This window comes from Protopterus annectens, chromosome 1.part0 (genome assembly GCF_019279795.1).
Source record: "Protopterus annectens isolate FY-2018-M chromosome 1.part0, PAN1.0, whole genome shotgun sequence".
In the NCBI taxonomy this organism is placed as follows: domain Eukaryota; kingdom Metazoa; phylum Chordata; order Ceratodontiformes; family Protopteridae; genus Protopterus; species Protopterus annectens.
In genome coordinates, this window is record NC_056725.1 from 654,881,634 (window position 1) to 654,903,417 (window position 21,784).

A 21,784-nucleotide genomic window follows, 5' to 3' on the forward strand; every position below is an offset into this window, starting at 1 on the left:
CAAAAGGAATCCTAGAAACGATATATAGCTTATATATAGAAATATAGCTTTTCGTCAGTCCCAAGACCAACTTCTTCAGAAATAGTTAAATGTATCTACATTTAACTATTTTTAACTATTTCTGAAGAAGTTGGTCTTGGGACCGACGAAAAGCTATATTTTTAAGGCTTAAATAAATTGGTGGCTTTTTACAGAGACTTTTATTTGACTTCGACTATTTGGATTATTATCTGGCTGACAGACTTGCTGCATTGCAGTTTGGTTCGTTTCTGGGATTCCTTTTGGGAGTTTCCAGGCCGTCTGTTTCTTTTTGTGTGGTTCAGAAGTTTGTTTGAGTTTTCATAATCTTACTCAAGGAATCAGGCTATGAAACTGAATCACTGCCTAGCTTACATAAGGATACACATTTGCTTCTCTCTGTTGCTCATGATCTCCATCTCTAACTGTAGCAAACATCTTTACTCACTTACATTGATGACATGCAGTACTGCCCTGGACTGCTGCTACCAAATATGCATGTTCATTAAGCTACCGGAGGCTGGGTTCCTGCATTCGTTCCTTGTCACTTACACCTAACCTTGGCAAAAAACAAAATGGAATCTACTCTATTAGTACAGTGCATGTGAATTTATGGGTACAGCTCTTCACATTTTTTTTAGAGATGTTATAGTGTTAAAAACACAAGTATGATAAAATAACTCTGCCACAGTTTGACCCGCTTTTAATATTTGACCACTACAAAGAAGTTCTAGCCAAAAATGCCTATTAGATGACTAACTCCATATAAGGAAATATAAACCGGACAAAAGAATCTCAAAAGTTGACTGGTCTTTAGCCCGGATGACGTCCTCTAGCATAACCACAGCTGGGAAAACAAACGTATATTCAAAGCGTGGGTCCAGTTTATAACTGGAATATTACATTCCAGGGTAAGCTGCATCATAGCACACTGCCACTTCCCAGGTGCACAAAGCACCTTTTGTGTCTCACAATGCACCTGAGGGGAAGCAGTATCACATTACACAGTGCTTCCTGTCTGTATTGCTCCTTAACTAGTCAATATTTTCTGGAACATATCCACAAGACAAAACATTGTGTCCTCCTCCTCCCTCTCACTTTCCTTTGCTTAACCAACCCCAACTAAATTGGAGCCTGTTATTCTCTCAGAGACCTTCACCACCCTGTGTAGGGCTTTTTAATCTGCAACTGAACAGCCCCCATACCACACCGTGAAGTTGCTCATTAGGATGCTTTCTATGGCACCCCTGTAGAAGATAAGGATGGAGGGTGGTAGATTAGCTTTCCTTAACCTCCACAGAAAATACAAGCATTGGTGGGCTTTCTCTATTATCTGACTGATGTTTAGTGACCAGCAGAAGTCCTCCGCAATGTGGACTCCCAGGAATTTTGTGCTACTTACTATTTCCACCCGTTCTCCATTAATCATGAGAGTACTCCTGAAGTCTGTTATGATCTCCTTGGTTTTGGTGACATTGAGAGCCAAGTTGTACCTAGCCCACCAGTCTATCAATAGAGTCACTTCTTCCCTGTACGCTCCTTGATCTTCATTACTGATGATGCCCATGACTGTGATGTCATATGCAAACTTTGATGTCACTGGTATTAAATCTGCCTATACAGTTGTGAGTTAGTATGGTAAACAATAGTGGACTCAACACACATCCCTGGGGTACTCCTGTGTTAATTGTGATGTTTCTTAAGGAAGTCTTGCACACACATACTTTTTTTTTTTTATTACGGTGCTTTGGACCTCTAACCAGCTAACGTTAATGAAGGAAAAACAGTAGTGTGTTTCGTAGGGGTATTTTTGCAGCAAATTTGGCAATGTTATTGCAGTGTCATTCAAGTTAGTTGAGGTGCAGGTTTTGAGCGCTGATCAGGGCTGTTGAAGTATGCAGTAAGGACAGAAGCACAAGTGTTTGTGCAGACATAATTAGAGTCTTCTGATAGGTATGGTTTAGATATAAATAGCACTCAAACGTTTTTGACTTATTCTGTTCAAGACATGGTCAATGTGTTTACCAAATCTACACAATAATCAATGATTACTTCCCCTAGTTTAGTTTGATACACTTGTTCAATGTAAGTGTCTGTAGTACTTGTAATCAATCCATCAATCCATAACTCCTTCCCCCCCATTTTGCACAAGATGTCGGGGCGTCACTTCAACAGTGGCACTCATCTAGAGCCAATGTTCAGACCGCCAGGCAGCTAGCCCTGCTGAAGTTGTTCTTCTATATCACACATACAGTCACACCTAAGGCCAATTTAGTATGCCCAATCCACCTACTGCATGTGTTTGCAATGTGAGTGGAAACCAAAGCACCTGGAGAAAACCCAAACAAAAAGAGGGCGGACACGCAGACTCAGCACTGAAGGCACCCAGGCCAAAAAATGAATCAGAGAACCTGTTGCTGCAAGAGGACAACAATATCTGCTGCACCACTGTGCAGATGTAATAGAAAGTACAAAGTTTGTTCTGAATGAATGGTTGGGGGGGGAGAAGAATAACTATGTCTTTTACAGCATTTAATAGCATCTGAAAGTTAACCAGATATTATTCAAGGCTGCTAAAGTATTGTTGTGTGATAGGCCACTGCATATTATGAGCGGAGTTACCTGCATAATGTACTAAAGTACAAGTTGTAACCATTTTCTACATGCTATTGCTAAAATGTTAAAGGGCAGAAGACCAGGAATGGATACTGTGACTGGCTTAAAGGAGGAGAGACTAATATGTCATCAGACACATTGCACTCATTGAATAAGGTAGCTTTTGAACTAGTTAACTCTCTATTTGTATTAACATTTACTAGTCTATGTAGAAGTAACCAATGTGAGACTGTATGAAATGATTTAACTAAATCTAAAAAAATGCTATGGACAACAATGTCCCTATTTTTTTTTGATTATTCATACAAAAAAATGGGCAGATTTGGTACTATCATCAGGTTGGAAGTCATGTTAAGTATTAGGAAGTAATTTAACTGTTTTGTCAACTGACCAAGAATCTGCATGTGCGAACATTTTTTCAAAAGTACTTGAAAGATGAGATAAAGTAGCTATAGGCCTTGAGTACAACAGTTTTGCAGAGGCTCCACCTTTGTGAAGAGGTATTACGTATTCGCATATTATTCTTTTATGTACAAATTAATAACAACTGCTACAGGCTAGGCAGTTCTGTTTGTAACTACTTTTGGATACACAGATGTTACTTGGGGTTGGAGTGGCATTTTTTAACTTGTTTAATAATCTGGCTAACTGATAACGAATAGCGACTGAAGTGAAACAGGGCAGTTCTTTATTAGTACTGTTGTAGGAAAACTAGTGTTAGACTAGGGAAACAGCAGCATTTTTGCAGGCAACATTTTGTTTTGATTTGCCTGGGAAAGGATGGCATTGGGATTACCTGCAGATTTAATCAATGTACTGTGTACAAAAATGATTTTGCATTATTTTAATGGCAGTCTGTATGTAAACAAAGTAATCAGCTCTGTCTTTTTTATACCAGTGACTCCACTTGATTTAAAATTGTTCTGCTGTCTCAAATATTTCAAATTGTGTTAGATCTGATTTCCCACTTTCTCTAAGGATCATCATTAATTTTGAGTTAAATGTTCACAAAAGGTCTGGTTTAAACGTGTTTAAGGTGAAGTGTCAATGACTCTAGGATATTAATAAATGTCTGGATAAAAACAGTAAAGCTTCAGTTAGTAGAAAATGTTTGAATGGAGTACAACTACATTACACTAGCAAATTATTAAAAAGAGATGCTTTGATAGGTCTTCTAGAATGAAACCAGCTGAGAACTGGCATCTTCTTTGATTTCATATTTTTCTAAATTACAGAAGTGGAGCGGTGTCCACTTGCAAAGTAGTATATCTGTTGAAGAAAAAAAGTAGGGGTTATTACCAAGTATCCAGTCTAATATATTTTGCTTACCTGTTATTTAGGGGTGGGATATTAGTTGTGTCAACTCATATAGGTTTGTGTGGGTGTAAGACGTTTGTCTGGAGATCTAGTAGGTAATCAAGTAGCCCAATCTATATTTATACTGCTTGGTATTATACACTTTGTTTTAGGTTAGGCATGACCGAAGAAAAATGCCTTCTAATACTGACATATTCTGGATTGCAGAGTTTGGGCAGTACAAATAGTAATGACGTGATAAACTTAATGTTTATTTGATACTTAGTAAAAGTACCTCTGATTTTCCAAAAGTAGATAAAGACAGCTGGTTCAGTTTTAGTTGGAGTTAATCTAATGATAAAATATCTAACTCTGCTTTTATAGACTCTTTTCTTGCCAGATACCCAGGTGTTAAAATTCCTTCATCTTTTACTGCAGGTGAAGCCAGGTTTCTGTGGTAATTAGAATGTCAGGTTTAGTGCTGTCAAGCCAACTGTGTAAGCCTGCTGGTTTACTTGTGTATATTTCTAATGTTGATATGACAACATTTTAGACCTTAATTATAAGTGTCAGATTTCACATGAAAAGACTGCAGAAAGGTAGAATCTGAATTTGGGTTTAGTCTCTACACAGTTAAAAGACTGCTAACACTTTGCATGACATTTTGAAGCAGAGAATATCTATGTTTTTCTGTGAGTTTTAGACCTACTTCAGATTTACTGTGCCTTTGTTTTGAAGCTTGCTGATATATAAAAGAACCGGAGTATTTGTTTGTTTGTTGTTTTTCAGGCGACAGAACACTGAGTAATAGATGGTACGGATCCATTATGATGTTTGAGTAGCTGTAGTGGTTGTACATTATGTAATGCTGTGAAGACATTAAGAAAGCTAAGACTGAAAGAGATATTTTTAAACTGAAAAAGATTCTGCAATTAGTGCTTGGATAAATAACATGTTAGAAGTTTTACTTGTAAAATTTACAAGAGTAGAATTACAGTGGTACTTCTTTGTAACAGGCCAATTATTTGGTTAAACAGGTTTTTAGCACACTTATTGTAGATGTATTATTTGTAAGGCTTACCTTTTTCTAGACTGGTAGTGCAGATGTTAAAACATACTGCATATTAGGTGGGTACGTCAAATACATTTAATGAAATTATACGAGAAAATGTTTTGAAACTTTAGTTACTTTACTCATAAATTGAGTGTATAAGTTCAAAAATGATAAGTTATCCTTGTACAAATACAAGTTTGGAATGGATTGTTTTAATAGTTGTACATAACAGATGAATACTGTTAGTTTACTAGTGTTAATGTTAAAAATTTACAGTTTTATTATTAAATCTATTACAGCAAATAATCAGGACAAGAATATGGTGATGTACTACAGTTAAGCAAAGTGATAAGGAAAGACAATAACAATGATCATGTCAGTCGCCCTGCTAGACAGGGGTCCAGGGAAGTAAATAATGTGGGAAGAAATAACCAGGGAATTGTTATGGCTAGGCTTGTATAGGCCCTAGGGCTAACAGCCTAGTACCAACCTATGTACCTGTGGTAGGTACTAGTGAAGTCTAAGTGTAAGCAGCCACTGGGGTGGCTAGGGATGGGGGTGGAAAAAAAGCATGCACCAGTCAGTGCACATGCACTACAAATAAAGTGAATGCATCTGAGGAAACTGGAGCATACAGAGATATAATGTTGTAAGCCCTTTATAGTGTAGAAAGCAATCATATGCACACCACAGTGTAGAAAGCAAAAAAGAACTGTGCACGCTGCAGGCTGTCTGTGTCTTCTCATTGGCAGTCTGTAGCTAAGCAGAGAAGAAATATGGCAGGTAGTCCACAAGGACACTGTGAACACAGGGTCCACAGCCAAGTTACAAACCATATGATGTTTTACCATTGATACCAACATTTTAACAGTCTGCCAACTACCTGGCCAAAGCCGCAGGTGTAACCCACTAAAGTGTTGTCCTGGCTCTCGGGAGGGTGCTAGAGTAGAAAACCAGTAGAGGAGTGTCAGCTGGAGAAGGTAATATTAATGGCAATCTATAAAACACTCCTCAGGGACCACAAAGTTATGTTTAGTTTGCTTAAAAAATTCTGGTTACTACTGTGTCTTTTCAGAAGGCAAAGAATTTGAGTTGTCTCCCAATTAAGTGGTTAAACGCACACAAAGAATGGTAATAAATCCACTGCATAACAGTACTCATATTCTAACATCCTTAGTGCATGGTCCTTTTGAACTGTTTTCTGGACAACAATTTGCTACCATGTTTAATCAAGCAAACAGGAATTTGACCCTAACCCATTCTTGCAAGCTCTAGCACCAAATTCCATGGAGACAAAAAACATGCACCCTGTACTGTAATGCATCCATCACATTCATTCTTGCAGTGTTAAAAGGACACATTTCAAATAAAACCAAGTAAGCACCTTTATAACAGCCCTGTATATGTATGTTTTATATGTCACCAAGACAATTAAGAGAATGAGATTTCTTCAAAAGCAAAGTAACAAAGACAAACCCATATAAAATTAAATATTTCACACAGCACTTCATCAGATGACTAAGGTGTCTAACATTAAGCTTAAAAAGCAAGTTAAATCAATGTTTCTAGTAGGCAATGGATACCCCTCTAATGCAGAGGATGCACCTTAAAAATCAGCATTTCTAACAGACAGTGAAGCCCCCCTCCAAAGCAGAAGGAGGTAGTTTTTTATCCCCCAAACAATGCATTCAGCTCTGAAATTGCTGCATGTTAGGGAACAGGGACACCTTACACCGCTGGAACGACCACTCGTAATCTGTAGAGCATGTCACTATAAAAATATAATAGCCTGGACATCTGTCAGTCCTGTAGTGCTAAGAAAAAGTATTTACTTTCTCCCAACAACACCTGCATCACTTCTATCTTTGGTAGTGACTAAATGTGGAATATTCCCTGCTCAAATGTCAATGCACTACCTCAAAATACAACTCTTGGGAAATGCCTTTTGCATGTAGAAATGTATGCAAGTATTGTTATTTTTTTACAAACAGCAACCCCTTCAACCCCCAATGTATGGGCTAATACCACACTTATATATTCTAAGTCTAATGTAGTTAGACATTGGAGACCGGTGCAAGACTGGTTTTCTTAATAGGTTGCATCTTTTATCCTAGATGGAGTAACCTCAGAGTTACAACAGTTAAGTGGGAGGGGATTGGACTACAGCCTCACCTGGGGAGTGTGTGGGGGGGCACACAGTACTACCTCACCTATAGACTGGTAAGCACTGCTCTGCAATGCAACTTGTTAGTTAGAAGCATCATAATAGACGGTAGCCTACTATAAAAAATAATCACCAAAAAACATCCTGTGCACAAGGCAAATTTGTAATTTCACATATTCACTTATTCAATAAATGAAACACTAACTCGTACCAAACCCAGCGGCTGCACAAAGTAACTTCAAACTGTCAGACTCACTCATTCACTTTTACACAGACACACACACACACACACGTGTGTGAGTGTGTGTGTGTGTAATACGCAAATAGGAACACACAGAGTCTGGAATATACTATAAGAAATTACTTAGGTTTACAGAAAAAGTTTCTTCCCTTGTTACAAAACATGTCCCTTAGTCATTCAGTGCAAGATACTTCCTGTATCAAACAACCACACACCACATATTCTACTGACTTATGTTATATTAGTGCTTACCACTGACTTCAACTGGCTACACTAACTGCCAACATTTCTACACAGGAGGGCTTTAGGTGGTTTGCTGAGGCTTTTATGAATGGAGTGTCCCACAAGGGTATGTTTTTCTGTTCTTACACGATAAATGTTAACCCTTTTTCTAATATCATATCATGTTTTAGTGATATAGTGAAGGTTATATTAATAATAGTTAATTTTACAATTTAGTTTTTTTTTTTATTTTAGACAGGCTTAGTTCTGTTTCAGCTTCTTTTGGTTAGTGTTACATTTTTTGGTAACTCTGCTCAATCTTTTTTCATTCTACTAGGTATGAATGTTGCTCATAAGGTTTGATTTAAGAGGGCCCTGTTATTTTGTGGGGTTCTATATAAGAATTTTGCATGTACAGTGTGTAAGGTTAAATGTTTACATGGTACTGAATGCGAAATGTGGTCTAGGTTTCAGTTTTTTCTTACATTTTTTTTTTATTAAACAAAAAGTAGGATTTGAGTTTGAGTGGTCTGTTTTCAGCATGCTATGTGTACCAAAAAAGAAGTTATGTCTTACCATAACTTTCCAGCTGTGTTGTTCATTTTCTTTCATTCATCACTGATGGGTTTGCTTCCGAGCTCTCTGAACCAAGTTGGCCTAATACCAAGCTTGTACCAGCAAAAAACTCTCTAGCGAAGCTTCTACCCAGAATGCCCTTCTCCTTGTTACCTCAGATCAAGTTTGCTGAAGATAGAGAAGTAGAGCCGAGGTCACTTCTGCGCAAATGCCCTAGTACACCATTAGGACCCAGAGCATCCCCCAGGAGCCTTTAGCGGGGGAAGGGGGGGTGGGATGTGATGAATGAAAGAAGATGAACAACACTGATAGAACTTCTTTCCATTCATCACTAATGGGACAGAATCCCAAGCTACCTTGAGGTCCATGGGCGGCCCTTATGGAAGAACATTCCTGAGTACCACTGAGCCGAAGGCAGCTCTCCCTCTGGAGACCAGGTCCAATTTGTAGTGATTGATAAAGGTATGAGATTTAGTTCAAATGGCTGCTGCACAAATTTCATCCATGGAAGCCCTGGAATGGAAAGCTACAGATGTTTCCATAGATCTAGTGGAGTGAGCTTTAACTTTTGGTATAGATTCTTTTGTGAGGGAGTAGATAAAATGAATGCAGTCCCTCAGCCATTTTGATAACGTAACCTTGGAAACAGAATTTCCCATTCTAGGCCCAGAAAAGGAAATGAAAAGCTGTTCAGACTTACGGATAGGCTTGGTCCTGGAATCTCAATTGCCTATGTACATCCAAGGAATGCAGGCAGTACTCTCCTTTATTGGAAAATTTCAGAAAGAACACAGGTAGGTCAATAGTTTGGTTAATAGAGAAATCAGAGACAACTTTGGGGAGGAAGGATGAGTTCGTCCGGAGTGATACCCTGTCTTTATAGGGCCTCTTGATACACAATGTCTGCAGCTCTGAGACCCATCTGGCTGACATGATGGCTACTAAGAACAAAGATTTCCAGGACAAGAACTTTAGGTCACACTTCGCTGTGGGTTCAAAGGGGTTTTGAGTCAAAGACTGAAGGACTAAAGTGAGATTCCATGGTTCCACAGGCTGTCTAACAGGAGGCCTGATGTGAGAAGTTCCCTTGAGAAAGGCTTTACATAGACGTAAGGAGATGAGGGGAATGCCATCTACACCATTGTGGAAATTAGAAATCGCTGCCAGGTGTACTCATACAGTAGAGGCAGCGGCTCCATTATCAAAACACTTAGCCAGGTATTGTAGCACTGCAGTCACTGGAGCTGAATACAGGTCTAGCATGTTATCCTTAGACCAGATGGAGAACCTTTTCCATTTATCCTGATATAGTCTTCTGGTGGATGGATGGTTTATGAGAGGCCAGAATGATGTCCCGAACAGGTGAGGTGAGATTAGCTTGCCTGGCAACTAATGGAAGTGGAGAAACTAAGCCGTTAGCTTGAGACTGGACAGATTTGGGTTGCTCAACCCTTGGGGGGTGAGTAATCAGATCTAGATGAGGGTCCAGAATCCACGGCAGGTACACTAGTTGAGACCAGAGGAAGGGGAACCAAACTTGTCGAGGCCCGAACAGAGCTATGAAGATCACCTTACATCTCAACCAAAGAGCTTTCTTTAAGAACTGTGGGATAAGTGGGATGGGGGGATAAGCATAAAGAAGTCCCGTGGGCCAATCGTGGATCGGAGCGTCCCTTGGGGACTACCCCTCCAGGGGGAACAGGGCGAAATAGCTGCTGCACTTATTGTTCGATGGGGAGGCAAAAAGACTGCAGCAAGGCTGGCCCCAATGGCTGAAGATTTCTGTCGCCACCTCGAGATTGAGGGACCACTCGTGAGGCAGGAGGGTGCATTTGCTTAGTTTGTCCGCAATTACGCTGGAGCTCACCAGGATATGCATTGCTATCAGAAAGCGGTCGCTATCGCTCACTGCCACATTCTCGTGGCCTCTCGACACAGGGGGTAGGACTTAGTTCTTCCTTGCTTGCTGATGTACCAGACCACTGACATATTGTCTGACTGAATTGCAATCGTCCCAGAAGGGATAACCGGGTGAAATGCCTGCAACGCTAACAGCACCGCTCTCAGTTCTAGTTGATATGCAGGTTGGCCTCTAGGGTGGACCATGTGCCTTGTTCTGGAAATGGCCCCCCCACCCAATCAGGGAAGCATCCGTGGTCACAATGACCTTGGGCTGGGGAGACTGGAATGGGTGACTCCAACGTTCTGCATCTGACCTCATCCACCAAAGAAGGTCCTGCTTGCAGAAGGTGGTTACATAAATCTGGGAAGTGAGAGGATGATAATTTGGGAACCACTGTGAAAGAAGTAGCTACTGCAGAATTTGCATGTGCAGCTTCACAAGGGGCAATGTCGGGATTGAAGCTGCCATGGATCCTTAGGGCCTGAAGAACCTCCCTTGCTGAAACTTTTGTTTGACAGAGAATCACCTGGAGCTGGAGCCTCAATCATTGGAGTCTGTGGGTTGGGAGTGACACTAGACAGGACCGGGTATTGAACACTGCTCCAATGAATTCTATTTGCTGCATAGGAGTAAGGTTTGACTTCTCCCAGTGTACTGTTATGCCCAAAGTTTCTGCCAGAGAAAGAGTGTAATGCAGGGCTGTTATCAGAAGACGCTTGGTGGGGGCAGTGAGGAGCCAGTCATCCAAATATGGAACACTCGAACTCCTTGTAGTGTCAAGTGAGCTGTGACCACTGCCATACACCATGAACACTCTGGGGGCTGTAGAGAGACCGAATGGCAGGGCATGAAATTGATAGTGACTGATTCCCAGCCGAAGCGAAGCAGACCCCTGGAGCGTTTGTCCATTTTGATGTGATAATATCAAGAACATCCAATCTCCTTCCCTTAAAAAAGGGAGAATGGACTGAACCGTGACCATTCAGAATTTGGTAGGTTGAGACCTCCATCGCAGAAATGACTCCTGAAAAGGGAGACAAGTAACCCTTTCAGTGTCAATTTATTCTTGCGCTCATTCAGAGTGCGTGGACTGAAACTTTGACAAATGCCACGGGAAGGTTGCACTGAAAGACAGGGCACCCCCAAACAATACAAACAATCATTGTGAGAATCACTATTATTTAACTTGCCATTACATGAACTACAATGCTTAAAACCTGAAGTACCCCTTCTTATCCGACATCTTGAAACACAGACACAACAGGCTAGCACTTCAAAACCAAATCAAAACAAGTCTGCTTTAGCAATTCAGACAGAGTTCAAAAAGCACACAATAGTTATAGATACACAGATAACAGAAACTTACTATGAAAGGCACTAGTAGATTAGGAAGGAAAAAGAAATACCAACTATGGTATGGAGGAATACCACAAGGGTAAAGAGAGAGGGCCATACCAATAATGGTACTTGAAAGGTTACCAACGGCTAGAGAAAGGAAGAAGACGGAACAAGATCTAACTGTAATTTAACACTAGAAAGGTTAACATTCAATAAAGGAAGAAATCCTAAAGAGTTTTTCACACAAATATCAAAAAAAGTTTTCACTTAGCTGACAGCTCGGCTGAAACACGGCTTTATGGCTATGCGGCAAATGAGATCTGAGGTAACAGAGAAGAAGCTTAACTCAAGAGTTTTTTGGCTGGCGAGAGCTTGATAATAGGCGCGGAACCGAACCCATCAGTGATGAATGGAAAGAAAATTAACATCATCAGATTATGCATTTCTCACCCCTCTTCTCAGCTTACCTCCCAAATGTCCCTTATTTTCTCTCATATTTTTGCTTTGTAAGTTATACAGTTTTTGATTTTCTGGTAAATTCCTGAGGATTACAGTCAGTCAATAATGACAACACATTAGAGTTTAATATCGGCTTTGTATTAGAACATTACCCCACCATCAATTTCGTGCAGGAATGGGCGTGGCCTGCATGATTGACAGGGCAATCCTGTGTGATGTTGCATGGTAATCACGGGTGAGTGACAAGCCATGCAGATTATCAACTGACCTGGCGAATACTCACCATATGATCGTACTTTGGCGCATACCTCAAATCTGGACAAAGCCACCAATAATGGGAGGGCAAAGGTAGCAAAATAGGGATACTTTTTAAATATTGCTCTTACCAACTTAGAAAATTGACAGAATAACAGGTTTTGCATCACCATGAATTTTCTGAAGGGTATGAAATCTGAAACTGAACCTTCTGTCATTAATTTCTGACACTAACCCTGAATAATTTGCCAGAAAGACACAATTCTATGAGAAACAGACCAAAAGTAGGAGGCAAAAATCTGGACATTCTGTGAAAATCTAAACAGTTGAGAGGTATGCTTTTGCATTCTTCAAATAGGGCCATTCCAAGGGAGTTTTCAGTATGGAGTTAAATTCAGTATGTACTACATGTTTGTACAGGAATTGCTTTAGCAGGGGAGGCGAGCCCCCCTGCACCCCCCATGTTTCTTTAATATACTGTTGAGCAGTAATTGCTTTTGGGGAGGGGGGGTGCTTGCCACATTACAGAAGCAGCATGAAAGTGCAGTTTTCTACCAGATGTCACAGCTGCTTAGGTTCATGCCTCATGTGAGTCACACTCAGGTTGTGTGTTAAGAAGCGCGAGGCATTTAGTGTTTGCAATGTACAGTGAACGGTGATAGAATAGCAGATGAATCATTGTTAAAGCGTATTTTTTATAATATATTGCATTCCGTTTCTGTTTTTTTTTTTATGTTTTTGTTATGTAGGTACCACCAACAGCTAATATGTGCATACATTTCAACATTCTACACTTTGGATTTACATACCACACACTTACAGCAGCGCCCAGATTCAACTATTTAGACAGTCTTGCATATTCATTCTAATGGCGAAGATCTTCACATGTTTATTCAGAATAATACCAGTAAAAACAGTCATATGCACGGTGGTGGGCGGAGTTTGGGTGGTCCTTGCTACTGTGCATCTGGTGAGGTAGTGTTCTAATACAAAACCGTAAAACCTGCTGTTCTACTAAGTGAATTACAGTAATTAAGAATATATATTCCTGATTTTGCTGCCCCCCCCCCCGCCCATTATTTTAGGTTTCTCCATAATTCTTGAGCAAAGAAGTTCAGAACTACAGTATACAGACAGAATAAATATACATACATGTGTGCATACCTTATATGGTTATTTCTATTGAAACTGCATGAGCATTCCTCAGCGAAGCAATGCAAAAAGTGTGAGCAGGGAAAAATATTCTCAGTCCGAAGTGGTACACCTTGAGTATTCCTATCAGACTGAGGTACAGCCAGCTATCTTTACAGCTAATATATGAAAGTAGCAAGGGTATGGGCCAATGTACTGGGGCAAAGCCCCAACTCCTGTAAAAATACTTTAATGATATTACAGCCAGTTTTGTTGTAGCTCACTGTATTTCTCTGCCATTTGTTCTTTAATTTCTGTAGTGGTAAGACTTGCAATTACAGATCTTGCACTTCAGACAGGTTAGATATCTACAGATGTCTACAGGCACAAACATAGCAAACAAAAGATTGTTGTTATAAATTTTCTTCTTACAAACATTAGTCTTACAAAAGGAAAACAGCAATCACTAGACACACTTAACTAAGGTTGATTATGCCCCATAACAAACAAGAAGAGCAAGCTAAATGTCTGACTTGGGGAACTAGTTTTGCAACTCAAACCAAACTCAGCATTTTTTTAAGTCTCTTTAGTCACCATGTATCCATGTATTACTGAGAATATTATGAATGGGGTGACCTTTCAAACAGGATATTCATCCTGCAGGTAAGTATGATGCCCCAGTGGATTTTTTTTTTCAGATCCAACATGGGCCACCGACAAATCACAACATTATATGCAATCAGCAGATAAATGGATGCCATGATACAAAAGGAAATCTGTATACAGTTTAGTATTAAATAAAGAAAGCACAGGTGCAATTATCTGTGGTGAGTGGTAAGCACTAGGTAGCCTATCTACCACAAGAGGAGTGGTTCTGGCCCAGAAATTGTAGTTTATTGGCCGTTTGGGCAGTTTTTTCCCCATCTCTCTCAACTTTCTGGATTTTAAAGCCCGTGTTTGTGCTTGATCCCCACCTTTCTCGTAACTAGTCTAGTCCAGGTACAGATTTGCTGTATCTAGGACTGCCTGTAAGCTTCTGATCCCCCCCAAGCCTTTGTGTTGGAGTGCAGCCTTCTAGCATATCAGTGGTTGTGGTAAGTACTAGGTAGCCTGTCTACCAAAAGAGGAGTGGTTCTTGGACCAGGAACTGTAGTTTATTATAGCAATAACCCATGCCTGAGTGTGGGTAATGCTGGATTTACCCACGGTTGGTGTGGTTTGGTCACGAGGGCCAGTGGCCAAACAAAGTCAACCGTGGGTAAATCCAGCATTACCCACACCGAAGCGTGGGTTATTGCTATTATACAATGACATTATTTAAGAAAAAAAAATAAATTACTTTTCTTAAATAATGGCATTGTATAATGCCTCCTTGCTGCCCTTCCGCAGCTGTCTGGTATTCTGCGGCAGTTCTGATGTACTGCGCATGCATGTCTCGCGGTACATCAGAGCTGTGGGCAAAAGCAATGGAGAAAGCAAGATCTCCATTGCTTTTTACAAACTGTTTCGCTATGTTAAATGGGTTTAACATAGCGAGACAGCTTTAATAAAAGCAACGAAGAATCTCTGTTGCTTTTTTTAAAAGCTGTCTCGCTATGTTAAACCCATTTAACATAGTGAAACAGTTTGTAAAAAGCAATGGAGAAAGCAAGATCTCTCTTGCTTTTTTTCAAACTGCCTCGCTATGTTAAAGGAGTTTAACATAGCGAGACAGCTTTAAAAAAACCTATGGAGAATCTCCGTTGCTTTCTTTAAAGCTGTCTCACTATGTTAAACTCGTTTAATATAGCGAGACAGTGTGAAGCAATGGAGATCTTGTGTTCTCCGTTGCTGTAAAAAAAGAGTTATAGTATTGGAAAAAGTCCGGACGACCGGACCTTTTTCCATTACTATAACTCTGATTTACAACGTGCACGCTGACCAATCAGCGTGCATGTTTTTGAATATTAATGGGGGGTCGTTGTATAATGACCATTTGGGAAGTTGTCCATCTCTTTCAACTTTCTGGTTTAAAAGACCACATCTGCGCTTGTTTCCCATCTTTCCTGTAACTAACCTACTGGAAAGCACTAGAAAGCCTTAAACCGATATAAGCCTTCTAGCTTAAAATAGAGACTCTGGAGTGATTGAGTATCAGTTTTCTGTATTTTCTTGCTGTACTTAACTGTTTTCCGCCTATACGCTGATTTTCCAGCACTTGTGATTTAAAAGCTTGTTTTTTTTCACATATTGTACTTATTTGACTGCCTGCACTTTTAAAAAGTTGTTTTTTGTTTAAATAAATTAACTGTTGTAGGCTACACACTAAAGTGCGATAGCCTTTTCTGATCGCTTGTAGTCGTTTAAAGCTGTTTTAAGTGTACTTTTTACTGTTTTTGCTTTATCTTTTCAAAAAAAAATAAATAAATAAATTTCTTGTTTCCCACCTTTCTAAGCTAGTATAGACCAGTTTTCAGGCTAGTGCTGAATTCAGGGCTGTGTTACAAGTTTCTGAGTTGCCCATACCTTACTTGGATAGAGGGAAGTTTCTCTGTTCACCTGTGAGACAGGGGAACTTTGAGCAGCCATCTGTCCCTGGAGGAGTGGTTCCAGCCCAGAAGTTAGTAGTTTAAAAATGCGTTGCATGGTTTTGTGCATTGGGCAGCACCGGTTAGCCAGGGTTAAATTATTCCTAGTTCCACTAAGTTTCCTCTTCAGTTTTTCACTTGAAACTAGTCTAACTCTCAACCTAAGCACTCAAAAAGCATCCTACAGTCCAGCACTTGTTCAGACCGAATAGCAAGCACTAATATACCCTGACACGACTGCCCAGCAGGGCAAGGCTCTTTATCCACCCCTCACCAACCAAGCAGCTCACCCTACTATTCAGGCATGACCAAAGGGCAACTTCAGGTGTACTCTCCAGTCCAGCTGGTGAATCTGGGTATCCTGAGGCAATGTTACAACTGCCTCATGTACACAGGCAGCCCTCCCCTCTCCTCCTACCACAATACACTAACATATGTGAGAGATGCAATTATACAGCCAAACTGGAGGCTAAGGTATCTCCACCCAAGACTGGAACAGACAGTCATGAGGAGAAGGTTAACACTTGCACCACACCTCCAGCCTCACACAGACCTACTAAACCAGCACTGGCAAAAAATACACATAAATACACAAAATCATACTCGGAGGCTCTAAATAAAAACCTGCAAAAGCATCACAGAGCTCCAAAGCAGACACCCACAAAACCTGCACCTCCCGTCACAAACCACACAACACATAAAACACAAAATAAATGTGCCGTAAAATCACAGCCCTTAAGGCGAAATAACATACCAAACACGCTAGTAATAGGTGACTCAATAGTCAGGCACACTGACGCCCCACTCACTAGGCTGGACAAGGAGGAGGTTACTGTTGGCTGCCTGTCGGGAGCCAGAATCCGCCACATAACACCAGCACTCAGGTCACTCCAGAAAAAGTACAAACATGACTGTCATTGTTCATGTTGGTGTGAATGACCTGAGCCGTACCTCCCTGGACTACATGAAAAGAGACATGGAAGAGCTCTCTGATCATGTAGCCCAGGCGGGTATGACCCTGACCCTGAGTAGCATCCTGCCCTCACCAAGAATGATACCTCAGTATAAAGAAAAAAATACCAGTTTCAACAATTGGCTAAGCTTCTGGAGTCATTCAAAGGGGATCCAGTGTTTGTCAGCCTGGGATGACATGTTCGACAAGCCGTGTTGCTTCGCAAGAGACTGCTTGCACCTGTCACCCCTTGGCTTTCGAATACTGGCCAAGTCTCTTGCTGCCCCCATAGTGCCTTTTTTAGGCAAGGCTCAAAATTCAAACCCACCTCCGTAAACAGCACAAGTAAAAAATTGAGGGTTATGCTACTCAACGCCAGGAGTTTAAATCACAAAATGCATGTGCTCGAAGCACTCCTAAGTATGGAGAACGTCGACATCTGTGCAGTAACTGAAACCTGGTTCAAGGCTCCAGAGAGCACTCCAGCACTACTGGGCTACAACTCATACCACACATTTCGGCCACAGAACACGGACCGAAACACAAAAGGAGGGGGTGTATCCATATTCATCAAGGATACCCACACCTCCAGGTTAGTGGCGCAGCATGACACCTCTGAGATCATCCATGTGCAAATAACATCAGGCAAATCTGCAATGCAAATTGTGGCCTGCTACAGATCACCCTCCATGACCCAGGACCACCACTCCACCTTTCTGGAGACACTGGAAAACATGAAGGTCCTACCGAACACCCTGATCTTCGGAGATTTCAATTACCCTACCATTAACTGGGAAAACTACTTGAGTACAAACTCCCAGGCTCAGCGCTTCCTGGAATTTATCAACTCAAATGCCCTGGATCAGCTGGTAAACTCCCCTACCAGAGGCCACAACATATTGGACATGATCATCACCAACATGGGCGACAGGTGCTCCGTACCAGAGATCAACCCGTCACTGGTTAGATCAGACCATAAACGAATACCCTGGATGTCCACACCCCACCACCATCCCCAACCAAGGAAACCACAGTAAAAACTTTTCTAAAGCAAACTTCACCTTACTTAAGGCAGAGGTAGGAAGTTTCATAGCCCCCACGCTAAAGGATAACACTGCCCAGGATGCAGAATCCTTTACAATTGCACTCTATGAGCACCTACAAGGATGCATGGATCGTGCCATCCCTAGCAAAACTAAGACCCACTCCCCTAAGAGAAGGAAACCAGTCTGGTGGACCCCTGCCATAAACAGGTTATACAACAAAAGGATTAAACTAGCTTAGAAAAAAAGCAAATCCCAAGAAGGAAAGACATCCCTGATCGGTACCAGTAAGAAACTAAGGTCCCTCATAAAATCATCCAAGGCTAACTTCGAAAGAAAAATAGCCAAGGATTCAAAAGATAACCACAAAGCCTTCTTTAACTATGTCAAGAATCTAAGTGGCAACTCACAGATATGCTCTGAGATAGTGCAAAATAGCACAAAATATACTGAACCTACTGATATTGCCAACATACTGGCAGATAGATTCAGTGCAAACTTCACCTCTTTCTCACCTTCAAAAGGGCCCACAACAATACCGGAAAAGTGTAGTGTCCCAGAAATCACAGAGGCACAGGTGAAAACAGCCCTTTCAAAAGCCAAAAACACAGCATCAATGGGGCCAGATGGTGTCCCATGCTGCGTCTTGCATGAACTACAGAACGAACTAACCCCCCACCTAAACACGCTGTTCAACCTCAGCCTCTCCACAGGCTACGTGCCCATAAAATGGCGCACAGCAATGGTTATTCCACTCCACAAAGGAGGGGCCACAACTGACCCTGGTGACTATCCCCCTATAAGCCTGACTAGCCTGGTCTGCAAGGCTATGGAATGCATTATCATGGAACTCATTAACAAAGACATTGGGAACCTCCAAACACTTGACCTGACCCAGTTCGGCTTTGTTAAGGGCAGATCATGCCTACTAAACCTAGTTGACTTCTTCAAGACAGTTACCAAGGCCATAGACAAGGGAAAGGTGGTTCATACAACCTACCTTGATCTCTCCAAGGCGTTCAACACCATTCCTCACTCGGGTATTATAGAAAAACTCACCAGCCTGAACATAAACCCCTACGTCACAAGATTGGTTGCCAACTGGCTTACAGACAGAACTCACATGGTAAGAATAGGGGGCTCCAGGCCTGACTCTAAACCAGTCACAAGTGGTGTCCCGCAAGGCTCATTTCTGGGACCCCTACTGTTCGGCATATATTTCTCAGAAGTACAGGCAAACACAGGAGGACTATGGCTAACCAAGTTCACCGATGACTGCAAACTGGGAGCCATAATTGTCTCTCCAGCTGACACGGACATCCTCCAAAAAAGCCTTACCGAGACAGACACCTGGTGTCAAAGTCATGGCTTCAAGCTAAATGCCAAAAAATGCATAGTTATCCCGTCTGGGAAAAACAAAATGCCTACGAATTACCACATAGGCGGCAGCCCCCTTAATACAGAAGAGGTAATAAGAGATCTGGGGACCCAGGTAGATAGTAATCTCTCCTTTGACAATCATATTGCCAAAGTAGTTAAAAATCCTTCTATGTGGCCCATCTAATTACTAAGGGGTTCACATCTAGAAATAAAGAGGTTATAGTGCCCCTCTAAGGTAGAGTACGATGCTCCATTTGGGATGTACCTCACAAGACACTTCCAACAGCTTGAAAGACCACAAAAGCACCTCACCAAAAGGATTACTGACCTCAAACATATGTCCTATGCAGCCCGACTGAAAAAACTCCGGCTGTACTCCGTGACATATTGCTTACTCAGAGGTGATCTCTGCCTGACTTACAAAGCCATGTCCAACTCAAAATTGATGGACATGCTCCATATAAAGAAATCCAAGTCACTGCGAGCCATGCGCTCTGGTGAGCTAAACCTCGCCACAACAATAAATAGAACATGCTGGAGGAATAGATTCCTGTCACAGAGACTCCCCATGCTTTGGAAATAAACTCCTAACTGTATTAGGCAGAGCCCCTCACTAAAACTGTTCAAGAGAAGCCTTGACGAGTGGATGGGTAACAGAAAGTACACCCCTGGGATCACTTCATTGGCTCTGCTTGACAGAGGCTCAGTTAATCAATGGGGCGGCGAAAGCCAACACACTCCAACTAGGCTTATAAATGCCCTCGGGCAGATAGCCTACTACCTACCTATGAACCTATCTGGCACACGTACTCTGTCAAACAGTAGCTTTTACAGTGGCAAGAAAAATGGGTTTAAGAGGTTGCAAATGAAGTTTTAGAGTATAGGTTGTGGATAATTAAAGGTTACGGAGAATACATAACACTCTTAACAGTAAACATGCTAGAAACGGGAATCTGTACTATAAAATGAAGATTAAAATTTTATGAACATACTGAAAAATACAAAAGTGTCCAGTTTAATTCAGTACTAATAAGGCCTCCCAAAGCGACTGACGTTTTATCTAAGTCACTTCCCCGTCTGTAGCTCCTCGTGCTTAATCGTTGACATTCGGTTTCCTCTTACTTTCTCTCATGGTAAGGTACATTGTGTGTGTGTGTAACACCCAATCAAACATCACTCGGTAAGCTCAAAAAAAAAAAAAAAAAAAAAAAAACTGGCGAGGGATCAAACGGCCCTGGGAACCGCCTTCTACTTTCTTGGCTACTGCTCTGCAAAGATGCTCATACGACTACAGCTGTAAAAGTTAATTGCCGCCTTTATAGAACCGAGTAATTTCTGACAATAAGGAAATAAGTGTCTACACATCTCAGCCCGCTGTCGAGGCGAGCACTGTCCTAAAAACAGATAATTAACCACATAAAGGGTGGAACGTGGAAAATGAAATACAAAACACGTTGCATGCATAACTAAACATCCTAAATTATGTAGTTTGCATATTAACAACTAGTCAGACTTTAAATTACGAGTGATGTGCATAGAACCTGGTGCACAGAGTAACAAGTGACAGTGCACTTAAACAGCCCTTTTTAGTAATGACGGTTGTCTACATTATTCAGATGCCCGGGCCATATTTAGGATTCCTGCGCCGTCTGATGCCACGTCATAGCAGCATATTGTGAGAGGAGCTGCATACAATATAGTGCTCTTACAACGTACTTTTAAAGTGATCTTAATACTTAAAAAACAAAGCTAAAGCGATATTAATTTAAAAAAAAAAGAAAATATTCTCATGCCCGTACAAGCAGACTAAGCATGCCACCCAAATGTCATAATTACAGCAACAGCATTGAGAGAATTACCTGCACAAGACTGTGTCTTCCACATCTTCGCCAACAAGATAATAATCGCCAGCAGATGGGATAAATCCCCGCAAAGACGAAAAACATTCATTTTGAACTAGTGTGTGTAGATAAAAATGAAAACAAAAACAGTGTATAAACTACGAAAACGTCTTTTTCATCGAGTGCCCGTAAATTAAAATTTTAAGACTGTTTCAGTATCATTAATGAGGTTCTTTGTTTTCCTTTTCTGGGTGTGATATGCAGTTTACCAGCGATGTTTCCGATAATTTCTGTACATCAGCGAGCAGAAGTTGTTCTAAAACTTGTCTCCAACTCAACACAAGTTGTGCTGAAGCACATCTGGCCTGGGTGACGTGGCTTCTATCAGGATTCAGGATTCCTGGGAAGTGTAAAAGGGAACATGTACAGTCCTACAAACAGTCATTTTATTGTTGACACTACTTTCTCAAATTACAGAACAGCCCTCAAAAAGAAACGTGTTAGAAAAAAACTGAGTGATGAGCTGGCCGTAGCGCTGCCAGCTGATCTTGTGACCAATCACAATACTAGTCTGATATTACAACAGCCTGTGGGCTTCTTCAGAGAAATATCCCAGGGCGCTAGACAGTAACGCCAGCTGTTTGCACAGTAAATATAAAAGTTACTGCACCCATAGCGATGTTATGTCTCTCGTGTACCTCATTACAAGGAACGTACCTCATTTGGGG

At 41.2% G+C, this 21,784-nt stretch overlaps 1 protein-coding gene across 1 annotated transcript in view; it reads right to left on the reverse strand.

Annotated features, from left to right (window-relative positions):
• LOC122793805 (ER lumen protein-retaining receptor 3-like) overlaps positions 1-21,548 on the reverse strand; it is a 262,723-nt gene extending 241,175 nt beyond the window's left edge. The window contains exon 1 of the mRNA XM_044061976.1: positions 21,075-21,548. Within this exon, the coding sequence (XP_043917911.1) occupies positions 21,075-21,165 (91 nt within the window). The 5' untranslated portion in view covers positions 21,166-21,548. The remainder of the gene's footprint in view (positions 1-21,074) is intronic.
• Between the last annotated feature and the right edge of the window lie 236 nt (positions 21,549-21,784).